The sequence below is a fragment of the Odontesthes bonariensis genome, chromosome 22 (assembly GCF_027942865.1).
Source record: "Odontesthes bonariensis isolate fOdoBon6 chromosome 22, fOdoBon6.hap1, whole genome shotgun sequence".
Taxonomy (NCBI): domain Eukaryota; kingdom Metazoa; phylum Chordata; class Actinopteri; order Atheriniformes; family Atherinopsidae; genus Odontesthes; species Odontesthes bonariensis.
The window spans coordinates 32605802-32632631 of NC_134527.1; the positions used below are offsets into that span (position 1 = coordinate 32605802).

At 51.6% G+C, this 26830-nt stretch overlaps 2 protein-coding genes across 8 annotated transcripts in view; one reads left to right on the plus strand and one right to left on the minus strand.

Annotated features, from left to right (window-relative positions):
• syk (spleen tyrosine kinase) overlaps positions 1-18311 on the minus strand; it is a 65790-nt gene extending 47479 nt beyond the window's left edge. The window contains exons 1-2 of one of the 2 annotated variants that reach the window (XM_075455252.1): positions 18068-18311; positions 106-153 (exon numbers count right to left, since the gene is read on the minus strand). The gene's annotated coding sequence lies outside the window, so the exon portion shown is untranslated. Of the gene's footprint in view, positions 1-105; positions 154-263; positions 359-18067 lie in introns of those variants that run through there. The other variant, XM_075455253.1, reaches the window with a different exon arrangement.
• Positions 18312-18807: 496 nt separating this feature from the next.
• The window catches only part of chd1 (chromodomain helicase DNA binding protein 1), a 55723-nt gene continuing 47700 nt past the window's right edge, over positions 18808-26830 (plus strand). The window contains exons 1-5 of one of the 6 annotated variants that reach the window (XM_075456217.1): positions 18808-19305; positions 20666-20775; positions 21672-21879; positions 22161-22268; positions 23137-23333. In XM_075456217.1, coding sequence (XP_075312332.1) covers positions 20723-20775; positions 21672-21879; positions 22161-22268; positions 23137-23333 — 566 coding nt within the window. In that variant the 5' untranslated portion in view covers positions 18808-19305; positions 20666-20722. The other 5 variants (XM_075456218.1, XM_075456219.1, XM_075456221.1 and 2 more) reach the window with 5 other exon arrangements.

Below are 26830 nucleotides of genomic sequence, written 5' to 3' on the forward strand. Positions count from 1 at the left end.
CAACTAAGAATGATATCTCATAATCTGAGACCCAAAGCAAAATTTTTATTTAATTTTTTGCTGTTGTAGAGCTGTAGGAAGTACTGTATGAGTAGTCAGTGATACCTGCAGGACACAGCGGGGACAGCTCTGTGTGGACAGTCGGAAGGTTTCCTGTGGGACAAGATAAGGTTCAAATCTGCACAGAACAGGGCCACCAGAAGAGGAATTATTTTCACCAGCTAAAACAGTTTGAGCAAACCCTGTCCTGTGGAATTTCACACCGTATTACTTTTGCATCAGACAGACGTAGAGTGGGGCTGAGACCCAGTGATGCAGAAAACCATCCTCATGGACTAAAAGTCCAGAAACACAATGGAAAACAATGTTAGAGATAATATCTCTTTGGAAAATCTGTCCATGTCTATCAGAAACCCTTCAACAAATCCAAACTCTCCTTGATGACCTATACACACACACACACACACACACACCCACACACACTATATACTGTATATATATATATATATATATATATATATATATATATATATATATATATATATATATATATATATAGATAGATATACATGTATATCTATATACATATATGTGTGGTTTCTTCTGATGGTTTCCCATTATATATGTTGCCCATATTATACACTGTATTATTTTGACTCATACTGAGAAAAAAATATCAGAAATAAATCCATTTTAACACCATACCATACCATGTCAAAAAAACACTGTTGTTTTACAGCACATTTTAATATCCCCTCAGTAGCAACTGACAGAGTGCCCTGGATGTCAGCAGTTGACCTTTTATTACCCCTGTAAACATCAGCTACCCGTACAGCTGGTAAACTCTAACCCCTGTAAACATCAGCTACCCGTACAGCTGGTAAACCCTAACCCTAACCCCTGTATACATCAGCTACCTGTAAAACTGGTAAACCCTAACCCTAACCCCTGTATACATCAGCTACCCGTACAGCTGGTAAACCCTAACCCTAACCCCTGTATACATCAGCTACCTGTAAAGCTGGTAAACCCTAACCCTAACCCCTGTAAACATCAGCTACCCGTACAGCTGGTAAACTCTAACTCCAAACCCTGTATACATCAGCTACCCGTACAGCTGGTAAACTCTAACTCCAAACCCTGTATAGATCAGCTACCCGTACAGCTGGTAAACCCTAACCCTAACCCCTGTAAACATCAGCTACCCGTAAAGCTGGTAAACCCTAACCCTAACCCCTGTATACATCAGCTACCTGTACAGCTGGTAAACCCAAACCCTAACCCCTGTATACATCAGCTACCCGTAAAGCTGGTAAACCCTAACCCCTGTAAACATCAGCTACCCGTAAAGCTGGTAAACCCTAACCCTAACCCCTGTATACATCAGCTACCTGTACAGCTGGTAAACCCAAACCCTAACCCCTGTATACATCAGCTACCCGTAAAGCTGGTAAACCCTAACCCCTGTAAACATCAGCTACCCGTACAGCTGGTAAACCCTAACCCCTGTAAACATCAGCTACCCGTACAGTTGGTAAACCCAAACCCTAACCCCTGTAAACATCAGCTACCCGTACAGCTGGTAAACCCTAACCCTAACCCATGTAAACATCAGCTACCCGTAAAGCTGGTAAACCTTAACCCTAACCCCTGTAAACATCAGCTACCCGTAAAGCTGGTAAACCCTAACCCTAACCCCTGTATACATACGCTACCCGTAAAGCTGGTAAACCTTAACCCTAACCCCTGTAAACATCAGCTACCCGTAAAGCTGGTAAACCCTAACCCCTGTAAACATCAGCTACCCGTACAGCTGGTAAACCCTAACCCCTGTAAACATCAGCTACCCGTACAGTTGGTAAACCCAAACCCTAACCCCTGTAAACATCAGCTACCCGTACAGCTGGTAAACCCTAACCCTAACCCATGTAAACATCAGCTACCCGTAAAGCTGGTAAACCTTAACCCTAACCCCTGTAAACATCAGCTACCCGTAAAGCTGGTAAACCCTAACCCTAACCCCTGTATACATACGCTACCCGTAAAGCTGGTAAACCTTAACCCTAACCCCTGTAAACATCAGCTACCCGTAAAGCTGGTAAACCCTAACCCCTGTAAACATCAGCTACCCGTACAGCTGGTAAACCCTAACCCTAACCCCTGTACACATCAGCTACCCGTAAAGCTGGTAAACCTTAACCCTAACCCCTGTAAACATCAGCTACCCGTAAAGCTGGTAAACCCTAACCCTAACCCCTGTATACATACGCTACCCGTAAAGCTGGTAAACCTTAACCCTAACCCCTGTAAACATCAGCTACCCGTAAAGCTGGTAAACCCTAACCCCTGTAAACATCAGCTACCCGTACAGCTGGTAAACCCTAACCCTAACCCCTGTACACATCAGCTACCCGTAAAGCTGGTAAACCTTAACCCTAACCCCTGTAAACATCAGCTACCCGTAAAGCTGGTAAACCCTAACCCTAACATGATGGAAGTTGGAAATGTGAAAAAGACAGGCACATGAACCTGTTAGGAATCATAAAACACTACAGTTTGATTCGATTAAAGGGACATAGGTCAAGTAATTCACATTTCAGAATGTTTTGTCATATGATGAAGCTTTTAAGGTGATAACTTTTGTAGTGGTTTGTATTTAGTGCGCTCTCAAAGAGACACAAACCACAATAACAAGGAATTCTGGGAAATTTGAAGATCTCTCTGGGCTCAGAATGAAGCCTCACACCGGACTCAGTATGAAGCATCACACCGGGCTCAGTATGAAGCATAACACCGGGCTCAGTTTGAAGCCTCACTCTGGGCTCAGTAGGAAGCCTCACACCGGCTCAGTATGAAGCCTCACACCGGGCTCAGTATGAAGCCTCAATCTGGGCTCAGTATAAAGCCTCACACCGGGCTCAGTATGAAGACTCACTCTGGGCTCAGTAGGAAGCCTCACACCGGCTCAGTATGAAGCCTCACACCGGGCTCAGTAGGAAGCCTCACACCGGGCTCAGTAGGAAGCCTCACTCTAGGCTCAGTATGAAGCCTCACACCGGGCTCAGTAGGAAGCCTCACTCTAGGCTCAGTATGAAGCCTCACTCTGGGCTCAGTATGAAGCCTCACACCGGGCTCAGTTTGAAGCCTCACTCTGGGCTCAGTAGGAAGCCTCACACCGGCTCAGTATGAAGCCTCACACCGGGCTCAGTATGAAGCCTCACACCGGGCTCAGTAGGAAGCCTCACACCGGGCTCAGTATGAAGCCTCACACCGGGCTCAGTATGAAGCCTCACACCGGGCTCAGTATGAAGCATCACACCGGGCTCAGTATGAAGCATCACACCGGGCTCAGTAAGAAGCCTCACACCGGGCTCAGTAGGAAGCCTCACACCGGGCTCAGTAGGAAGCCTCACTCTAGGCTCAGTATGAAGCCTCACACCGGGCTCAGTAGGAAGCCTCACACCAGCTCAGTATGAAGCCTCACACCGGGCTCAGTATGAAACCTCACACCGGGCTCAGTATGAAGCCTCACACCGGGCTCAGTAGGAAGCCTCACACCAGCTCAGTATGAAGCCTCACACCGGGCTCAGTATGAAACCTCACACCGGGCTCAGTATGAAGCCTCACACCGGGCTCAGTATGAAGACTCACTCTGGGCTCAGTATGAAGCCTCACACCGGGCTCAGTATGAAGCCTCACTCTGGGCTCAGTAGGAAGCCTCACACCGGCTCAGTATGAAGCCTCACACCGGGCTCAGTATAAAGCCTCACTCTGGGCTCAGTATGAAGACTCACTCTGGGCTCAGTATGAAGCCTTACCCTGGGCTCAGTATGAAGACTCACTCTGGGCTCAGTATGAAGCCTCACACCGGGCTCAGTATGAAGCCTCACACCGGGCTCAGTAGGAAGCCTCACACCAGCTCAGTATGAAGCCTCACACCGGGCTCAGTATGAAGCCTCACACCGGGCTCAGTATGAAGCCTCACTCTGGGCTCAGTATGAAGCCTCACACCGGGCTCAGTAGGAAGCATCACACCAGGCTCAGTAAGAAGCCTCACTCTGGGCTCAGTATGAAGCCTCACTCTGGGCTCAGTATGAAGCCTCACACCGGGCTCAGTATGAAGCCTCACACCGGGCTCAGTATGAAGCATCACACCGGGCTCAGTAGGAAGCCTCACACCGGGCTTAGTATGAAGCCTCACACCGGGCTCAGTATGAAGCATCACACCGGGCTCAGTAGGAAGCCTCACACCGGCTCAGTATGAAGCCTCACACCGGCTCAGTATGAAGCCTCACACCGGGCTCAGTATGAAGCCTTACTCTGGGCTCAGTATGAAGACTCACTCTGGGCTCAGTAGGAAGCCTCACACCGGCTCAGTATGAAGCCTCACACCGGGCTCAGTAGGAAGCCTCACACCGGGCTCAGTAGGAAACCTCACACCGGGCTTAGTATGAAGCCTCACACCGGGCTCAGTATGAAGCATCACACCGGGCTCAGTAGGAAGCCTCACACCGGCTCAGTATGAAGCCTCACACCGGCTCAGTATGAAGCCTCACACCGGGCTCAGTATGAAGCCTCACTCTGGGCTCAGTATGAAGCCTCACACCGGCTCAGTATGAAGCCTCACACCGGGCTCAGTATGAAGCCTCACACCGGGCTCAGTAGGAAGACTCACTCTGGGCTCAGTATGAAGCCTCACACCGGGCTCAGTATGAAGCCTCACACCGGGCTCAGTATGAAGCCTCACACCGGGCTCAGTAGGAAGCCTCACACCAGCTCAGTATGAAGCCTCACACCGGGCTCAGTATGAAACCTCACACCGGGCTCAGTATGAAGCCTCACACCGGGCTCAGTAGGGAGCCTCACACCAGCTCAGTATGAAGCCTCACACCGGGCTCAGTATGAAACCTCACACCGGGCTCAGTATGAAGCCTCACACCGGGCTCAGTATGAAGCCTCACACCGGGCTCAGTATGAAGACTCACTCTGGGCTCAGTATGAAGCCTCACACCGGGCTCAGTATGAAGCCTCACACCGGGCTCAGTATGAAGCCTCACACCGGGCTCAGTATGAAGCCTCACTCTGGGCTCAGTAGGAAGCCTCACACCGGCTCAGTATGAAGCCTCACACCGGGCTCAGTATAAAGCCTCACTCTGGGCTCAGTATGAAGACTCACTCTGGGCTCAGTATGAAGCCTTACCCTGGGCTCAGTATGAAGACTCACTCTGGGCTCAGTATGAAGCCTCACACCGGGCTCAGTATGAAGCCTCACACCGGGCTCAGTAGGAAGCCTCACACCAGCTCAGTATGAAGCCTCACACCGGGCTCAGTATGAAGCCTCACACCGGGCTCAGTAGGAAGCCTCACTCTAGGCTCAGTATGAAGCCTCACTCTGGGCTCAGTATGAAGCCTCACACCGGGCTCAGTTTGAAGCCTCACTCTGGGCTCAGTAGGAAGCCTCACACCGGCTCAGTATGAAGCCTCACACCGGGCTCAGTATGAAGCCTCACACCGGGCTCAGTAGGAAGCCTCACACCGGGCTCAGTATGAAGCCTCACACCGGGCTCAGTATGAAGCCTCACACCGGGCTCAGTATGAAGCCTCACACCGGGCTCAGTATGAAGCCTCACACCGGGCTCAGTATGAAGCCTCACACCGGGCTCAGTATGAAGACTCACTCTGGGCTCAGTAGGAAGCCTCACACCGGGCTCAGTATGAAGACTCACTCTGGGCTCAGTATGAAGCCTCACACCGGCTCAGTATGAAGCATCACACCGGGCTCAGTATGAAGCCTCACACCGGGCTCAGTAGGAAGCCTCACACCGGGCTCAGTATGAAGACTCACTCTGGGCTCAGTATGAAGCCTCACACCGGGCTCAGTATGAAGCCTCACACCGGGCTCAGTAGGAAGCCTCACACCGGCTCAGTATGAAGCCTCACACCGGGCTCAGTAGGAAGCCTCACACCGGGCTCAGTAGGAAGCCTCACTCTAGGCTCAGTATGAAGCCTCACACCGGGCTCAGTAGGAAGCCTCACTCTAGGCTCAGTATGAAGCCTCACTCTGGGCTCAGTATGAAGCCTCACACCGGGCTCAGTTTGAAGCCTCACTCTGGGCTCAGTAGGAAGCCTCACACCGGCTCAGTAGGAAGCCTCACACCGGGCTCAGTATGAAGCCTCACACCGGGCTCAGTAGGAAGCCTCACACCGGGCTCAGTAGGAAGCCTCACACCGGGCTCAGTATGAAGACTCACTCTGGGCTCAGTATGAAGACTCACTCTGGGCTCAGTATGAAGACTCACTCTGGGCTCAGTATGAAGCCTCACACCGGGCTCAGTATGAAGCCTCACACCGGGCTCAGTATGAAGCATCACTCTGGGCTCAGTATGAAGACTCACTCTGGGCTCAGTATGAAGCCTCACTCTGGGCTCAGTATGAAGCCTCACACCGGGCTCAGTATGAAGCATCACACCGGGCTCAGTATGAAGACTCACTCTGGGCTCAGTATGAAGACTCACTCTGGGCTCAGTATGAAGCCTCACACCGGGCTCAGTATGAAGACTCACTCTGGGCTCAGTATGAAGACTCACTCTGGGCTCAGTATGAAGACTCACTCTGGGCTCAGTATGAAGCCTCACACCGGGCTCAGTATGAAGCCTCACACCGGGCTCAGTATGAAGACTCACTCTGGGCTCAGTATGAAGCCTCACACCGGGCTCAGTATGAAGCATCACACCGGGCTCAGTATGAAGCATCACACCGGGCTCAGTAGGAAGCCTCACACCGGCTCAGTAAGAAGCCTCACACCGGGCTCAGTAGGAAGCCTCACACCGGGCTCAGTAGGAAGCCTCACTCTAGGCTCAGTATGAAGCCTCACACCGGGCTCAGTAGGAAGCCTCACACCAGCTCAGTATGAAGCCTCACACCGGGCTCAGTATGAAACCTCACACCGGGCTCAGTATGAAGCCTCACACCGGGCTCAGTAGGAAGCCTCACACCGGGCTCAGTAGGAAGCCTCACACCGGGCTCAGTAGGAAGCCTCACACCGGGCTCAGTATGAAGACTCACTCTGGGCTCAGTATGAAGACTCACTCTGGGCTCAGTATGAAGACTCACTCTGGGCTCAGTATGAAGCCTCACACCGGGCTCAGTATGAAGCCTCACACCGGGCTCAGTATGAAGCATCACTCTGGGCTCAGTATGAAGACTCACTCTGGGCTCAGTATGAAGCCTCACTCTGGGCTCAGTATGAAGCCTCACACCGGGCTCAGTATGAAGCATCACACCGGGCTCAGTATGAAGACTCACTCTGGGCTCAGTATGAAGACTCACTCTGGGCTCAGTATGAAGCCTCACACCGGGCTCAGTATGAAGACTCACTCTGGGCTCAGTATGAAGACTCACTCTGGGCTCAGTATGAAGACTCACTCTGGGCTCAGTATGAAGCCTCACACCGGGCTCAGTATGAAGCCTCACACCGGGCTCAGTATGAAGACTCACTCTGGGCTCAGTATGAAGCCTCACACCGGGCTCAGTATGAAGCATCACACCGGGCTCAGTATGAAGCCTCACACCGGGCTCAGTAGGAAGCCTCACACCGGGCTCAGTAGGAAGCCTCACACCGGGCTCAGTAGGAAGCCTCACACCGGGCTCAGTATGAAGACTCACTCTGGGCTCAGTATGAAGACTCACTCTGGGCTCAGTATGAAGCCTCACTCTGGGCTCAGTATGAAGCCTCACACCGGGCTCAGTATGAAGCCTCACACCGGGCTCAGTATGAAGCATCACTCTGGGCTCAGTATGAAGACTCACTCTGGGCTCAGTATGAAGCCTCACTCTGGGCTCAGTATGAAGCCTCACACCGGGCTCAGTATGAAGCATCACACCGGGCTCAGTATGAAGACTCACTCTTGGCTCAGTATGAAGACTCACTCTGGGCTCAGTATGAAGCCTCACACCGGGCTCAGTATGAAGACTCACTCTGGGCTCAGTATGAAGACTCACTCTGGGCTCAGTATGAAGACTCACTCTGGGCTCAGTATGAAGCCTCACACCGGGCTCAGTATGAAGCCTCACACCGGGCTCAGTATGAAGACTCACTCTGGGCTCAGTATGAAGCCTCACACCGGGCTCAGTATGAAGCATCACACCGGGCTCAGTATGAAGCATCACACCGGGCTCAGTAGGAAGCCTCACACCGGCTCAGTAAGAAGCCTCACACCGGGCTCAGTAGGAAGCCTCACACCGGGCTCAGTAGGAAGCCTCACTCTAGGCTCAGTATGAAGCCTCACACCGGGCTCAGTAGGAAGCCTCACACCAGCTCAGTATGAAGCCTCACACCGGGCTCAGTATGAAACCTCACACCGGGCTCAGTATGAAGCCTCACACCGGGCTCAGTAGGAAGCCTCACACCAGCTCAGTATAAAGCCTCACACCGGGCTCAGTATGAAACCTCACACCGGGCTCAGTATGAAGCCTCACACCGGGCTCAGTATGAAGACTCACTCTGGGCTCAGTATGAAGCCTCACACCAGGCTCAGTATGAAGCCTCACACCGGGCTCAGTATGAAGCCTCACACCGGGCTCAGTATGAAGCCTCACTCTGGGCTCAGTAGGAAGCCTCACACCGGCTCAGTATGAAGCCTCACACCGGGCTCAGTATAAAGCCTCACTCTGGGCTCAGTATGAAGACTCACTCTGGGCTCAGTATGAAGCCTTACCCTGGGCTCAGTATGAAGACTCACTCTGGGCTCAGTATGAAGCCTCACACCGGGCTCAGTATGAAGCCTCACACCGGGCTCAGTAGGAAGCCTCACACCAGCTCAGTATGAAGCCTCACACCGGGCTCAGTATGAAGCCTTACTCTGGGCTCAGTATGAAGCCTCACACCGGGCTCAGTATGAAGCCTCACACCGGGCTCAGTATGAAGCCTCACACTGGGCTCAGTATGAAGCCTTACTCTGGGCTCAGTATGAAGACTCACTCTGGGCTCAGTAGGAAGCCTCACACCGGCTCAGTATGAAGCCTCACACCGGGCTCAGTATAAAGCCTCACTCTGGGCTCAGTATGAAGCCTCACTCTGGGCTCAGTATGAAGCCTCACACCGGGCTCAGTATGAAGCCTCACACCGGGCTCAGTAGGAAGCCTCACACCGGGCTCAGTATGAAGCCTCACACCGGGCTCAGTATGAAGCCTCACTCTGGGCTCAGTATGAAGCCTTACTCTGGGCTCAGTATGAAGACTCACTCTGGGCTCAGTAGGAAGCCTCACACCGGCTCAGTATGAAGCCTCACACCGGGCTCAGTAGGAAGCCTCACACCGGGCTCAGTAGGAAGCCTCACACCGGGCTCAGTATGAAGCATCACACCGGGCTCAGTAGGAAGCCTCACACCGGCTCAGTATGAAGCCTCACACCGGGCTCAGTAGGAAGCCTCACACCGGGCTCAGTAGGAAGCCTCACACCGGGCTTAGTATGAAGCCTCACACCGGGCTCAGTATGAAGCATCACACCGGGCTCAGTAGGAAGCCTCACACCGGCACAGTATGAAGCCTCACACCGGCTCAGTATGAAGCATAACACCGGGCTCAGTATGAAGCCTCACTCTGGGCTCAGTATGAAGCCTCACACCGGCTCAGTAGGAAGCCTCACACCGGGCTCAGTAGGAAGCCTCACACCGGGCTCAGTAGGAAGCCTCACACCGGGCTCAGTATGAAGACTCACTCTGGGCTCAGTATGAAGCCTCACACCGGGCTCAGTATGAAGCCTCACACCGGGCTCAGTATGAAGCCTTACTCTGGGCTCAGTATGAAGACTCACTCTGGGCTCAGTAGGAAGCCTCACACCGGCTCAGTATGAAGCCTCACACCGGGCTCAGTATAAAGCCTCACTCTGGGCTCAGTATGAAGCCTCACTCTGGGCTCAGTATGAAGCCTCACACCGGGCTCAGTATGAAGCCTCACACCGGGCTCAGTAGGAAGCCTGACACCGGGTTCAGTATGATGACTCACTCTGGGCTCAGTATGAAGCCTCACACCGGGATCAGTATGAAGCCTCACTCTGGGCTCAGTAGTAAGCCTCACACCGGGTTCAGTATGATGACTCACTCTGGGCTCAGTATGAAGCCTCACACCGGGCTCAGTATGAAGCCTTACTCTGGGCTCAGTATGAAGACTCACTCTGGGCTCAGTAGGAAGCCTCACACCGGCTCAGTATGAAGCCTCACACCGGGCTCAGTATAAAGCCTCACTCTGGGCTCAGTATGAAGCCTCACTCTGGGCTCAGTATGAAGCCTCACACCGGGCTCAGTAGGAAGCATCACACCAGCTCAGTATGAAGCCTCACTCTGGGCTCAGTATGAAGCCTCACACCGGGCTCAGTATGAAGCCTCACACCGGGCTCAGTATGAAGCATCACACCGGGCTCAGTAGGAAGCCTCACACCGGGCTTAGTATGAAGCCTCACACCGGGCTCAGTATGAAGCATCACACCGGGCTCAGTAGGAAGCCTCACACCGGCTCAGTATGAAGCCTCACACCGGCTCAGTATGAAGCCTCACACCGGGCTCAGTATGAAGCCTTACTCTGGGCTCAGTATGAAGACTCACTCTGGGCTCAGTAGGAAGCCTCACACCGGCTCAGTATGAAGCCTCACACCGGGCTCAGTAGGAAGCCTCACACCGGGCTCAGTAGGAAGCCTCACACCGGGCTTAGTATGAAGCCTCACACCGGCTCAGTATGAAGCCTCACACCGGGCTCAGTATGAAGCCTCACTCTGGGCTCAGTATGAAGCCTCACACCGGCTCAGTATGAAGCCTCACACCGGGCTCAGTATGAAGCCTCACACCGGGCTCAGTAGGAAGCCTCACACCGGGCTCAGTATGAAGACTCACTCTGGGCACAGTAGGAAGCCTCACACCGGGCTCAGTATGAAGACTCACTCTGGGCTCAGTATGAAGCCTCACACCGGGCTCAGTATGAAGCCTCACACCGGGCTCAGTATGAAGCCTCACACCGGGCTCAGTAGGAAGCCTCACACCAGCTCAGTATGAAGCCTCACACCGGGCTCAGTATGAAGCCTCACACCGGGCTCAGTATGAAGCTTCACACCGGGCTCAGTATGAAGACTCACTCTGGGCTCAGTAGGAAGCCTCACACCGGGCTCAGTATGAAGACTCACTCTGGGCTCAGTATGAAGCCTCACACCGGCTCAGTATGAAGCATCACACCGGGCTCAGTATGAAGCCTCACACCGGGCTCAGTAGGAAGCCTCACACCGGGCTCAGTATGAAGACTCACTCTGGGCTCAGTATGAAGCCTCACACCGGGCTCAGTATGAAGCCTCACACCGGGCTCAGTATGAAGCCTCACACCGGGCTCAGTAGGAAGCCTCACACCGGCTCAGTATGAAGCCTCACACCGGGCTCAGTAGGAAGCCTCACACCGGGCTCAGTAGGAAGCCTCACTCTAGGCTCAGTATGAAGCCTCACACCGGGCTCAGTAGGAAGCCTCACTCTAGGCTCAGTATGAAGCCTCACTCTGGGCTCAGTATGAAGCCTCACACCGGGCTCAGTTTGAAGCCTCACTCTGGGCTCAGTAGGAAGCCTCACACCGGCTCAGTATGAAGCCTCACACCGGGCTCAGTATGAAGCCTCACACCGGGCTCAGTAGGAAGCCTCACACCGGGCTCAGTATGAAGCCTCACACCGGGCTCAGTATGAAGACTCACTCTGGGCTCAGTATGAAGACTCACTCTGGGCTCAGTATGAAGACTCACTCTGGGCTCAGTATGAAGCCTCACACCGGGCTCAGTATGAAGCATCACACCGGGCTCAGTATGAAGCATCACACCGGGCTCAGTAGGAAGCCTCACACCGGCTCAGTAAGAAGCCTCACACCGGGCTCAGTAGGAAGCCTCACACCGGGCTCAGTAGGAAGCCTCACTCTAGGCTCAGTATGAAGCCTCACACCGGGCTCAGTAGGAAGCCTCACACCAGCTCAGTATGAAGCCTCACACCGGGCTCAGTATGAAACCTCACACCGGGCTCAGTATGAAGCCTCACACCGGGCTCAGTAGGGAGCCTCACACCAGCTCAGTATGAAGCCTCACACCGGGCTCAGTATGAAACCTCACACCGGGCTCAGTATGAAGCCTCACACCGGGCTCAGTATGAAGCCTCACACCGGGCTCAGTATGAAGACTCACTCTGGGCTCAGTATGAAGCCTCACACCGGGCTCAGTATGAAGCCTCACACCGGGCTCAGTATGAAGCCTCACACCGGGCTCAGTAGGAAGCCTCACACCAGCTCAGTATGAAGCCTCACACCGGGCTCAGTATGAAACCTCACACCGGGCTCAGTATGAAGCCTCACACCGGGCTCAGTAGGGAGCCTCACACCAGCTCAGTATGAAGCCTCACACCGGGCTCAGTATGAAACCTCACACCGGGCTCAGTATGAAGCCTCACACCGGGCTCAGTATGAAGCCTCACACCGGGCTCAGTATGAAGACTCACTCTGGGCTCAGTATGAAGCCTCACACCGGGCTCAGTATGAAGCCTCACACCGGGCTCAGTATGAAGCCTCACACCGGGCTCAGTATGAAGCCTCACTCTGGTCTCAGTAGGAAGCCTCACACCGGCTCAGTATGAAGCCTCACACCGGGCTCAGTATAAAGCCTCACTCTGGGCTCAGTATGAAGACTCACTCTGGGCTCAGTATGAAGCCTTACCCTGGGCTCAGTATGAAGACTCACTCTGGGCTCAGTATGAAGCCTCACACCGGGCTCAGTATGAAGCCTCACACCGGGCTCAGTAGGAAGCCTCACACCAGCTCAGTATGAAGCCTCACACCGGGCTCAGTATGAAGCCTCACACCGGGCTCAGTATGAAGCCTCACACCGGGCTCAGTATGAAGACTCACTCTGGGCTCAGTATGAAGCCTCACACCGGGCTCAGTATGAAGCCTCACACCGGGCTCAGTATGAAGCCTTACTCTGGGCTCAGTATGAAGACTCACTCTGGGCTCAGTAGGAAGCCTCACACCGGCTCAGTATGAAGCCTCACACCGGGCTCAGTATAAAGCCTCACTCTGGGCTCAGTATGAAGCCTCACTCTGGGCTCAGTATGAAGCCTCACACTGGGCTCAGTATGAAGCCTCACACCGGGCTCAGTAGGAAGCCTCACACCGGGCTCAGTATGAAGCCTCACACCGGGCTCAGTATGAAGCCTCACTCTGGGCTCAGTATGAAGCCTCACTCTGGGCTCAGTATGAAGCCTTACTCTGGGCTCAGTATGAAGACTCACTCTGGGCTCAGTAGGAAGCCTCACACCGGCTCAGTATGAAGCCTCACACCGGGCTCAGTAGGAAGCCTCACACCGGGCTCAGTAGGAAGCCTCACACCGGGCTTAGTATGAAGCCTCACACCGGGCTCAGTATGAAGCATCACACCGGGCTCAGTAGGAAGCCTCACACCGGCTCAGTAGGAAGCCTCACACCGGGCTCAGTAGGAAGCCTCACACCGGGCTCAGTAGGAAGCCTCACACCGGGCTTAGTATGAAGCCTCACACCGGGCTCAGTATGAAGCATCACACCGGGCTCAGTAGGAAGCCTCACACCGGCTCAGTATGAAGCCTCACACCGGCTCAGTATGAAGCCTCACACCGGGCTCAGTATGAAGCCTCACTCTGGGCTCAGTATGAAGCCTCACACCGGCTCAGTAGGAAGCCTCACACCGGGCTCAGTAGGAAGCCTCACACCGGGCTCAGTAGGAAGCCTCACACCGGGCTCAGTATGAAGACTCACTCTGGGCTCAGTATGAAGCCTCACACCGGGCTCAGTATGAAGCCTCACACCGGGCTCAGTATGAAGCCTTACTCTGGGCTCAGTATGAAGACTCACTCTGGGCTCAGTAGGAAGCCTCACACCGGCTCAGTATGAAGCCTCACACCGGGCTCAGTATGAAGACTCACTCTGGGCTCAGTTGAAGCCTCACACCGGGCTCAGTATGAAGCCTCACACCGGGCTCAGTATGAAGCCTCACACCGGGCTCAGTATGAAGCCTCACACCGGGCTCAGTAGGAAGCCTCACACCAGCTCAGTATGAAGCCTCACACCGGGCTCAGTATGAAACCTCACACCGGGCTCAGTATGAAGCCTCACACCGGGCTCAGTAGGGAGCCTCACACCAGCTCAGTATGAAGCCTCACACCGGGCTCAGTATGAAGCCTCACACCGGGCTCAGTATGAAGACTCACTCTGGGCTCAGTATGAAGCCTCACACCGGGCTCAGTATGAAGCCTCACACCGGGCTCAGTATGAAGCCTTACTCTGGGCTCAGTATGAAGACTCACTCTGGGCTCAGTAGGAAGCCTCACACCGGCTCAGTATGAAGCCTCACACCGGGCTCAGTATGAAGCCTCACACCGGGCTCAGTAGGAAGCCTCACACCGGGCTCAGTATGAAGCCTCACACCGGGCTCAGTATGAAGACTCACTCTGGGCTCAGTATGAAGCCTCACACCGGGCTCAGTATGAAGCCTCACACCGGGCTCAGTATGAAGCCTTACTCTGGGCTCAGTATGAAGACTCACTCTGGGCTCAGTAGGAAGCCTCACACCGGCTCAGTATGAAGCCTCACACCGGGCTCAGTATAAAGCCTCACTCTGGGCTCAGTATGAAGCCTCACTCTGGGCTCAGTATGAAGCCTCACACCGGGCTCAGTATGAAGCCTCACACCGGGCTCAGTAGGAAGCCTCACACCGGGCTCAGTATGAAGCCTCACACCGGGCTCAGTATGAAGCCTCACTCTGGGCTCAGTATGAAGCCTCACTCTGGGCTCAGTATGAAGCCTTACTCTGGGCTCAGTATGAAGACTCACTCTGGGCTCAGTAGGAAGCCTCACACCGGCTCAGTATGAAGCCTCACACCGGGCTCAGTAGGAAGCCTCACACCGGGCTCAGTAGGAAGCCTCACACCGGGCTTAGTATGAAGCCTCACACCGGGCTCAGTATGAAGCATCACACCGGGCTCAGTAGGAAGCCTCACACCGGCTCAGTATGAAGCCTCACACCGGGCTCAGTATGAAGCCTCACTCTGGGCTCAGTATGAAGCCTCACACCGGCTCAGTAGGAAGCCTCACACCGGGCTCAGTAGGAAGCCTCACACCGGGCTCAGTAGGAAGCCTCACACCGGGCTCAGTATGAAGACTCACTCTGGGCTCAGTATGAAGCCTCACACCGGGCTCAGTATGAAGCCTCACACCGGGCTCAGTATGAAGCCTTACTCTGGGCTCAGTATGAAGACTCACTCTGGGCTCAGTAGGAAGCCTCACACCGGCTCAGTATGAAGCCTCACACCGGGCTCAGTATGAAGACTCACTCTGGGCTCAGTATGAAGCCTCACACCGGGCTCAGTATGAAGCCTCACACCGGGCTCAGTATGAAGCCTCACACCGGGCTCAGTATGAAGCCTCACACCGGGCTCAGTAGGAAGCCTCACACCAGCTCAGTATGAAGCCTCACACCGGGCTCAGTATGAAACCTCACACCGGGCTCAGTATGAAGCCTCACACCGGGCTCAGTAGGGAGCCTCACACCAGCTCAGTATGAAGCCTCACACCGGGCTCAGTATGAAGCCTCACACCGGGCTCAGTATGAAGACTCACTCTGGGCTCAGTATGAAGCCTCACACCGGGCTCAGTATGAAGCCTCACACCGGGCTCAGTATGAAGCCTTACTCTGGGCTCAGTATGAAGACTCACTCTGGGCTCAGTAGGAAGCCTCACACCGGCTCAGTATGAAGCCTCACACCGGGCTCAGTATAAAGCCTCACTCTGGGCTCAGTATGAAGCCTCACTCTGGGCTCAGTATGAAGCCTCACACCGGGCTCAGTATGAAGCCTCACACCGGGCTCAGTAGGAAGCCTCACACCGGGCTCAGTATGAAGCCTCACACCGGGCTCAGTATGAAGCCTCACTCTGGGCTCAGTATGAAGCCTCACTCTGGGCTCAGTATGAAGCCTTACTCTGGGCTCAGTATGAAGACTCACTCTGGGCTAAGTAGGAAGCCTCACACCGGCTCAGTATGAAGCCTCACACCGGGCTCAGTAGGAAGCCTCACACCGGGCTCAGTAGGAAGCCTCACACCGGGCTTAGTATGAAGCCTCACACCGGGCTCAGTATGAAGCATCACACCGGGCTCAGTAGGAAGCCTCACACCGGCTCAGTAGGAAGCCTCACACCGGGCTCAGTAGGAAGCCTCACACCGGGCTCAGTAGGAAGCCTCACACCGGGCTTAGTATGAAGCCTCACACCGGGCTCAGTATGAAGCATCACACCGGGCTCAGTAGGAAGCCTCACACCGGCTCAGTATGAAGCCTCACACCGGCTCAGTATGAAGCCTCACACCGGGCTCAGTATGAAGCCTCACTCTGGGCTCAGTATGAAGCCTCACACCGGCTCAGTAGGAAGCCTCACACCGGGCTCAGTAGGAAGCCTCACACCGGGCTCAGTAGGAAGCCTCACACCGGGCTCAGTATGAAGACTCACTCTGGGCTCAGTATGAAGCCTCACACCGGGCTCAGTATGAAGCCTCACACCGGGCTCAGTATGAAGCCTTACTCTGGGCTCAGTATGAAGACTCACTCTGGGCTCAGTAGGAAGCCTCACACCGGCTCAGTATGAAGCCTCACACCGGGCTCAGTATAAAGCCTCACTCTGGGCTCAGTATGAAGCCTCACTCTGGGCTCAGTAGGAAGCCTCACACCGGGCTTAGTATGAAGCCTCACACCGGGCTCAGTATGAAGCATCACACCGGGCTCAGTAGGAAGCCTCACACCGGCTCAGTAGGAAGCCTCACACCGGGCTCAGTAGGAAGCCTCACACCGGGCTCAGTAGGAAGCCTCACACCGGGCTTAGTATGAAGCCTCACACCGGGCTCAGTATGAAGCATCACACCGGGCTCAGTAGGAAGCCTCACACCGGCTCAGTATGAAGCCTCACACCGGCTCAGTATGAAGCCTCACACCGGGCTCAGTATGAAGCCTCACTCTGGGCTCAGTATGAAGCCTCACACCGGCTCAGTAGGAAGCCTCACACCGGGCTCAGTAGGAAGCCTCACACCGGGCTCAGTAGGAAGCCTCACACCGGGCTCAGTATGAAGACTCACTCTGGGCTCAGTATGAAGCCTCACACCGGGCTCAGTATGAAGCCTCACACCGGGCTCAGTATGAAGCCTTACTCTGGGCTCAGTATGAAGACTCACTCTGGGCTCAGTAGGAAGCCTCACACCGGCTCAGTATGAAGCCTCACACCGGGCTCAGTATAAAGCCTCACTCTGGGCTCAGTATGAAGCCTCACTCTGGGCTCAGTATGAAGCCTCACACCGGGCTCAGTATGAAGCCTCACACCGGGCTCAGTAGGAAGCCTCACACCGGGTTCAGTATGATGACTCACTCTGGGCTCAGTATGAAGCCTCACACCGGGATCAGTAGGAAGCCTCACACCGGGCTCAGTATGAAGCCTCACTCTGGGCTCAGTAGGAAGCCTCACACCGGGCTCAGTAGGAAGCCTCACACCGGGCTCAGTAGGAAGCCTCACACCGGGCTCAGTAGGAAGCCTCACACCGGGCTCAGTAGGAAGCCTCACACCGGGCTCAGTAGGAAGCCTTGCCCGGTGTCCCGCACCTTCCTCTGCAGGAACCCTCTCACTTATCCCTGCTGTGGGCTGCAGACTCTCGGACTCAGTGCTGCCACCCTTCTGGCCCGTTTCCCTGCCTGCATCACTACAACCGTTCCTGCACTAACACATTTACACTAACAGGCGACGTTTTCTGGGGATAATACGAGTGGTTCAGACACGGTGGCTGTGAGCTCATCATCGGTAAACGTGTCTGCCCCAGCCCCGGTCAGGACGGGACACGGCTCCTCACTGGCCTCATCTCGCCTCCGCATTGTCCGCGGCGTCAGAAGCCTCAGCTGGGACATCAGTTAACTCGCCTCAGAAACACTTCCCCACCGGGCGGCTGCAGGCATCTCAACAAAAGTGCTGATGAAATGAATCAACGGAATGTACTCACCCTGGGGAGCGCAGTCATTTGCTGTGTGAAGGCATGTGTGTGGTGGAGCTGTGCAGGACTGAAACATCACTCTTTGGCATGTTAGAAAACGCAGGACATGAAGGCAGCTTCCACCCAGAGCTGCTGCCTCACTGGATCACTTCCCATTGGTCCTCCATGAGCACGTTCCCCACTCAGCCGCGCGCTCATGCTTTCAATCACACTGTCGCATATTTTCCTCACCGACTATAGTTTTATTATAGTCTGTTAATCTAAACTAAATGTGGTGAAAACAGTTAGGTTACCTGTTAATGTGTGAAAATGTGAGTCGGATTCATTCAGCGTTACACTGCGTCGCCAGCAGGTGGCAGTGCAGGAGCAGCGTGTTTATTATTGACCATAACCCAAATATACTTTTTATCCACGCGACCAGAAAACAGCTCCCCGTTTCTCTTGAATCCCCTTTGTCATATTTCAGGTTTAAACGTTGTTGGGGGTTTTTCTACAAACACGACACTTCAGCAGGAAAACACGTTCACATAAAAAATGTTGTTTTAATGTCAGGGCGTTCGTGCAGTCAGCACGAAGCCAACACTTCCAGGTTGTTTGGTTTTATTCACACGTGCAGAATATGAGCCTCTCAGGCTTTCTGTGAGCACGAGCCCGGTGAAGATGACAGAGTGGCGCGTTCAGGAATGCTGTCAGCATTTATGAATGAATTTCCTGATCCTCTAAGTGAGGCCCCGCGCTTGGTGGTCCCCTTGATGAGGGTAAAGCTAACTTGTCCATGTGCCTCCACGATGGAGCAGAGCGTGAGTCTGAGGGCCTTGCCGGCAGATGTTTACTGTTGTTACGGTGTGAGGAGTAGAGGCGTGACGTCACTGTTCAGGGTTTCCTAGTGGAGTGAACATTACGGCGTCATGGCTGGGGCCGGTTGGTGGAAGTCTCTGGCTTGAAAAGCCAGTTTTATGCTAATGCTGCTGACCGACGGACATTGACTTTGCTTTTATTGAATACAGCAATTTGGATTTACTGAACAGCGAGGAAAAATAACACTCCACAAGTTAAACCGGATTTAGTCACTCGGGCTGCTTTCCCTGACCGGGAGATATCGCTAGCTAGCAGGAGGATAGCAGTGTTAGCTATCTGCAGCTGCCAGCTCACCACCTAAACAGAAGAAGAAAGGACCTCTGGAGTGGAAAGGTGGATTTTGACAAGTACTTTCATTGGGTTTTCACGGGTAACACAAAAAAGACCAGGTAATAAACGGTGTGAAGTTTTCTAGTGGTAAATGAACGAGAAAGTGAGCTGCATGTTGATGTGGTAAAAACCGCGAGAAGTGAGCGGCGAATGAAAACAAGATGGAAGAGAGTGAAGTTGTCTGAGCTCATTTGGGTTTAAGAATGAATACTAAGTAAGCTCAGCACTACCGTGGACCCCAGAGATTTGCATGGCTAATTATTACTGCCGGTAAATGCCAAGTATTACTTGTAAGGAGAAAGTAATCGGTCCACTGATTCCACGTTAGTTTAGCAAAGTTTTGTCATTTTGTTAGCTTCCTTTCTCGACTCGTGCTTCATAACGTTAGCCAGAGCTACATTCGTTGACAACTCTAATAAACGAATGGCTGTGATCTCTGGCTTCATGTTTACCGCATCCACAGTGTCCCAGAATAAAGGCAGGCCCGTAGCGTTCAACAGTGGCCTGGAATATGTAGTTTAATTTGTTCACAGACGGATACTCTTATTGTCTTCCTAGTGTAAGGATTTCCCAAACTGGAAAACCATAATACTAGCGTCACACGCTGTATTGGTATAACGCTTTAGCTGGAAAGTTGTTTGAGGGAACCAAGCCGTCACTGATAGACTATAGAACAGATTGTTGCGTGTTGTTCTTTTTTAATTAGGATTTAAACCACAGGCTGGCGGGTTGGCAGTGTCTGCATACATTACTGCTATCGAGCCCCGCCAAGAGCTACTAACTAGCGTCAGTAGCCGGTGTTAGCTAGTTGGCTAACGCTGGAATTTAACCTGGAGCCACACTAAGACTTGACCATATCCCGATTAGACGACACGAAGTTGTTAACGGACTATTTTACGGGAGGCGTTTTTGGCTTTTTGGTGTTTGCTTGGAGAGTTGTGGGGTGTTTCTGCGGATGTGAACACACGCTGGTGCTGTGCAGGCCTGTTAGGCCTCTGCGGTGAGGGAACAAACAACGCTGATCCACCGTCATCCCGCTGCTCTGCCTAAAGGCGAGCTGGAAGAGGTGCCCCGCTTGAAGAGGTGCCCACAGCTGCGCGGGCTCCCTCTGATAACCACCCAGCCTTAGTCACTTCACAAATGCTGGCTTTAAAACGTGCCGTGGCATATATAAGTCCCAGTGGTGGAACTTTGGAGTGGGGATGAAGTTGGTCAGTGAGGCTGTGCTGGGCTGCTAATACATTTAACCTTACATGATATCAACTTGTGTTGTGTTTCCATGTTTAGCTGAACTTCAACAAGCCGCTACTCACTGAAAGCCTCTAACTGTACTCAGCAGAGAAAGTGAAGGAGTCTGTCTCCGTTCATTCTCAGTCCAGACTGTTCACACACTCACGCTCATCTTCCCCCACCTCACAGGTCAACTCCGCGGAGCATCGTCCTGCAGCTTGTGAGCTCTGTGATTTGGACTCGAACATGGCTGAACGCAGTGAGGACGAAAGCGTCAGTAACAGCAGTGGAGAATCGAGGTAAAGCCGTCACTGACAGGCCCACACGGCCACCCAGAGCTCTCATTTCCCAGACTTTCTGAGTTTCTGATGGGGAAAGCCTGTGCTTAGTCCCAGTGATTGGAAGTGGCACTCTTTCTTTTCTTACTCTGCAAATTTAGACCTATCAAGACAAACTGAGAAAGGAGCTATCACCATGTTAACCAGCTGAAAGCAGACTCTGGGTGTTGATTAGTTGATGCAGATTTTAAATGTTCCATCTGATGACCCAGTATGTTGGTGATGGTGTATATCTGACCCTCGCTGAGGTCATCAGTCTGCTGTCAGCTCCACTCAGTCTGTGTTTTTACAAGCACTGAAACTGCATTACTGTTTACGCTGAACAGCTGTACAAGTATGGACAAACTATTTATTCATTTATTTTTTAATCTATTGATTTGTTATCAATAGTTAATAGTCATCAAGTCAAAGTGTAGTAAGCCCACTTCCAGTCGGAGCACTGGTGGGTTGAACACTTCCACACGTTGAGTTTAAAGGCAGCAGCAGCAGCACACAGTGTGTGAAGCAGCTCTGCTGCACCTTGCTGCTCCCTGTGAGCTGCATGTGACTGCAGAAACCACCGTGCTGTACCTTCTGCTGCTGGGACACCAGCACCTTATTATATGTGTGGTCAGGGGGATGTTTTCATGCTGGACCACCTTTCTCAGGATAATGTTCAGTGGCAAACATTGAACATTGAGGGAGGCTAACATTGTGTTTCTGTGGTTGAAATGAATGTTGTGCCTGTGTGTTCTTTCTCCTTTCTTTTTAAATTTGGCTCCATAGAGGATGGGACTTTGTAAAAGCTTTCATTTGAGAATGATTGGTGTAGTCATTTCTAAAACACGGGCCTTTTCTATTGTCTTTCCATCCAACAGTAATTCTGAAGATGAATCTGGTTCTGGGTCGGGTTCAGCCTCAGCCTGTGGCTCAGGCTCCAGTTCCAGCTCGTCCAGCAGCAGCAGCCGATCAGGGAGCAGTGACTCAGGAAGTGGTTCAGACTCTGGCAGCCAGTCAGATTCTGACACAGAGAAATCCAATGAGAAGGTGGAACCACAAAACAAGTCCAACATTGATGGAGCAGAGGTAAGGAACGGTTGTCTGTTGTTGGGCTGCTTTGTCTCACTCCAGCTGGCAGGGCTGGGAATCTTTACTTTCTTTTTAACCTTTTTATTGATGTTCTTCTGTACTTGTGTGTAATGTTTGGTCTTTGATGCAGAAAAACTCCAAATGAAACCCAGTTCCTCTTCAGAACAGAAAACTGTTTTGTCGCTGTAATGGTGTGTGCTTCACCATCTCCACTGTGGGGGAGGGCACTGGAGTTTGTGGTTATGTGGATAACTTGTTAATGGATTCATTTCTTACAGTTCTGGAAGTCCAACCCAAGCATCCTCGCAGTGCAAAGATCTGCTATGCTCAGGAAACAGCAACAGCAGCAACAGAGACAAGGCTCCTCGAACAGTGGATCCAATGAGGTTTGCTTTCAACTGCTCCCTGATAACCCTTTCCAACCAAAGTGGTCCCAGTACTGGTTCAGGGCTTGTGCCACACTGGGTTCTAAGTTGAGTCTGTAAATAAACAAAAATACCTTCTTTTCCTGGTTGGAAATGTGAGGGGGTGCTGTGGAATCGGCTTCTTTAGAGAACAGCAGATGAGGCCCCTTATTGTGTGTTCATGAGTACTGTATTTATCTGAATGCACCCATGATAGCAAGAAGCAGCACACAGGTTAGCAGAAGGTAAAGCCGCAGGCAGCAGATGCTCTGCAGTATTTGTTCACACCTTCCTACATCGTCTCACCCGCTGATGTTCCATTATTTCCCCATGAGGCTGGCTGGAAAACCTCTACACGGGACGTTTAGCCAGTGATATTAAAGCCCCCTGAACATGAAAAGAATCCAGCTGCAGACACTATAGGTTCAATTCTAAGCACTGGTGAAAGAGACTGAGTTTGTCGTTTGACTGCTGCTCAGTGCTCTCACAGCAGGACGAGGAGCCGAGCTCTGAGCTCTGGGACGAGCTCTGAGCTCTGTTGCTTCCACTTAATGTTGAAACTCCAGATTTTTTTTTATTGCTCTGCCTTCAGTTAAGCAGAATAAATGTTACAAAGACTTGTTAGTTGGTCTCCATAACCCCAGCCCCTGATGGAAGCAGCTCCTAACTTAACTTTTTCTGGGCTGGACCGTGAACTTGTGTGGTGGAAACTGGTTCTGAGTTAGGCTCTTGCTCCAAACCAGCATTGGAACCTCTTTGTTGGGGGAAAAAAGCCCGGCTGACTAATCACCCCTGATGTAATGTAACTCTCTGGTGATGGCTGTCTGTCCTTTGTGTTGATCTGTTTTAGGACTCTTCGAGTAGTGATGAATCTGACTCATCCAGTGGATCCAAAGCAAGAAGAAATTCCGGCTCCTCTGACTCCGGGTCGGGCTCTGGATCTGGGAGTGATTCTGAATCCGATTCATCACCAGATGACAACAGTAATGAAACAGCATCTGACTATGACCCCAGTCACAATTTCAAATGCAGAAAGCCTCCAACCAAGTAAGTGGCCGGTAGATCTCACGGAGCGTTGCACAGACACACACACATGGACGTGATGGTTGGTACCCTTCTGTTAAAGAGAGATAAAGCCACAACGGCACTGAAGAAACTGCCCAAAGTAATGATGAACCAATGAAAAACAGACATTGCTTTTGAATTGTTTGTTCAACAGAATCATTTGAAAAAAGAAACGAATGAATCTGGCCTAGACAAAAATGATGGCACACCTAGAAAAGACTGAGAATGGTTTGACCATAGGGACATGTTACTAAGGTATGTCCTCTGATTAGCATCACAGGTGTCTTCTACTGTCAGTCAGTCAGTCAGTCTGCCTATTCAAAGGATGACAAGTAGTCACATGGTGTCTACCACACTGAACATGGACCACAGGAAATGAAGGAGAGAGTCGTCTCAGGAGATTAGAAAGAAAATGATTGCCAAGGTATGTTAGAGGGAAAGGCTCTAAGAGCATCTCTAAGCAGCTTGATGTTGCTGTGACTACAGCTGCACATATTATTGACAAGTTTAAGGTCCACGGCACTGTAGCCAACCTCCCTGGATGTGGCCGCAGGAGGAAAATTGAGAGACGGTTTATACGAATGGTAACCAAAGAGTCCAGAACAACCTCCAAAGAAAATAAAGGTGAACTCCAAGATCAAGGTACATCGGTGTCAGATCTCACCATCCGTCGCTGTTTGAGCCAAAGTGGACTTCATGGGAGACGACCAAGGAGGACACCACTGTTGAAAGCAAATCCTAAAAAAGTCTTCTGGGAGAATGTCCTTTGGACAGATGAGACAGAACTGGAGCTTTTTGGCAAGGCACATCAGCTCTATGTTCACAGACGCAAAAATGAAGCATAGCAAGAAAAGCCCACTGTCCCTACTGTGAAACATGGAGGAGGCTCGGTTATGTTCTGGCACAGAGTGTCTGAATCTGTGCAGGGTACAATGAAATCTCAAGACTTATTAAGGCATTCTGGAGAGAAATGTGCTGCCTAGTGTCAGAAAGCTTGGTCTCAGTCACAGGTCAGGGGTCCTTCACCAGGATAAAGAGCCAAAACACCCAAGAATGGCTAAGAGCAAAGCATTGGACTGTTCTGAAGTGGCCTAGGGTTAGGGTTGAAACATGCCGCCTGGAGAAGGCCTCCTTCAGACCTGAGACAACTGGAGCAGTTTGCTCACGAGGAGTGGGGGAAAATCCCTGAGAACAGGGGCAGAAGTCTCACTGACAGGGGCAGAAATCCTTTGATTGCCTCAAAAGGTTGTGCAACAACATATAAAGTTATGGGGGGCATCATTTCTGTGCAGGACAGATTCATTTCAGTTTGTTTTTTTAAAATATTTTCAGTATTTTTTTAAATTTATTATTACTTTATCAGTTTCAGGTTATTTCAGTGCTGTTGTGGCTTTATCTGCCTTTAACAGAGGGGTATGTCCACGTGTGAGCATACATGGGCAGGACACACCTGTAACCCACTTGTAATCATGTACCCAATATAATTCAACTCCTCTGCCCATACACGCAGAATCACACACAGGATTGTGGTGGAAACCCAAAAGTCCAGAACAGTAGCTGAAACTGAAACTCAAATAAGTTTTGGGATGACTTGAATACAAGAACATGGGTGTTTTTCCTCTGTTGGGATGCCTTCTCTGTCCTCAGAGGGTGCTACGTTAGAGGGTCTTCCTGCTTTTAGTTTGAGCCAGTGACATGCAGCTGAGCTGGGTTGACAGTAGAGGGACTGGCCCCTGCTGAAGCTCTCACTTTTACCTTCAAAAGCTCCTGAGTTTGTACTGTTAGTTTATTTTCCATCTGTACTGGGCTCCACCACCCAGTCCCATTTGTTTTATTGGACTGAATCTGAGCATCCCTATACGCTGCATACTTATCTGGCTGCTTTAGTCTTGTGTTAAGATGACCCAGGTGAGCCAGAATCCTTTGGAAGTTGTGTGTGTTGGTGCTGATGATGCAGCAGCATGTGTCAGAGCATAGGCTGTGCCGAGCTTTCCTTCTCCCCCCCCCAAATCTCCAACAGTTGAACAGCACACAGGTGATCGCTGTTCTCTGTTCATATTTCCGTTTGCCTTCCAAGCACACAAACAGGAAGTGTAAGGGAATGAATTTCACGTAGAACAGTCCTCATTGAAATAGATAACTGATAACTGATGATAGAAACTGTGTTCTGCTATTTAAATTAATTCCGCTGCTGGTCTCATTCAACTTGGAAAGTAAATTTCTGTTGTTCACATCGGTTGATAAATGTTACCAAAATGTGGTCGTCAAACATAGGAGTTGAACGTGTCTCCGTTCATGTGCCACTGAAGTAGGGCAGAAGACAGAAAGCATGGCCTCTACAGCAGCTCAATAAGCACTGCGGTATTCTCAGTGATTGGCGATCACATGATCATGTAGTAATTAGGACAGAGCTGTTCTCCTCACAGTCCTGGGAAAGTCCTGTTTTTATGCAGAGCCACTTAATGAAATGCTGACCTTCTGGGGAATGTTCTTCACTGGCTGCTGGTTGTCAGGGACAGGATGTCCCTTTGGTCTTCTCTGCTTCTGCAACGTCTGCGGCGGAAGCCAACTGGACAAGAGCCACGTTATTATGATGTTTTCAAGATGAAGTGCAGGGAAATATGATCCTCCATCAACACGTTGTCTTTTATTTTGAAAATTAACCGGATGTTTTGTTTCTGTGCGCCACTTCCTGTCCTGCACCATCTAATCTGTGCTGCTGCTGTATTGTGCTCCGGCGTCCGGCAAAAAGGAAAGCTCTATATCTGCTGCGGAGGCTCCGGAGCGCCAGCTGTGATGGAGGCTTCGCAGCTGTGACGGAGGCTCCGGAGCATTTAAATTCAATTCATTTTTATTTATATAGCGCCAAATACAACAAATGTCATCTCAAGGCACTGAGATAATAAAGTCCAATTCAAGCCAATTGGAATTCAATTAATTGTAATCATAATTATTCATAAAATAATCCAATTCGTTCATATAGAGCCAATTCAAAAGCAATTTCCTAGCTAAGGAAACCAACAGATTGCACTGAAACTTTTCAGCTCTGCTGCTGGACCTGGAGCTGCAGAGAGCTGGAGCGCAGACACAACGCATCTGTTTGAATTCAGGGCGTAACTCCATCCCACCCAACGTAACGTTCCAGTTTGAACGATTTCCATTAGTTTAATAAGATGTAAAGGAATTGAATTCAACTCTTGTTTCTATGAATGCTTATTAGGTGAGACAAAAAGAAATGTTGTGAAAAAGTGCATCAATCTACATGAATTAAAGACCCTTCAATAATCGCTTTCTAATGGAATCGTAGCCCCTGAATGGTAATCGAATGGTGAGGTGCCCAAAGATTCCCGCCCCTACATAACACGATCTTTTGCAATTCTTAATGTTGTGGACATCCTTGTGATGGAATAGCTCTGTTTGTAAAAATTGAGGTTGGCCTGCGCCGATGGGGCCTGAGTGTATCATACTCAACGTTTCCC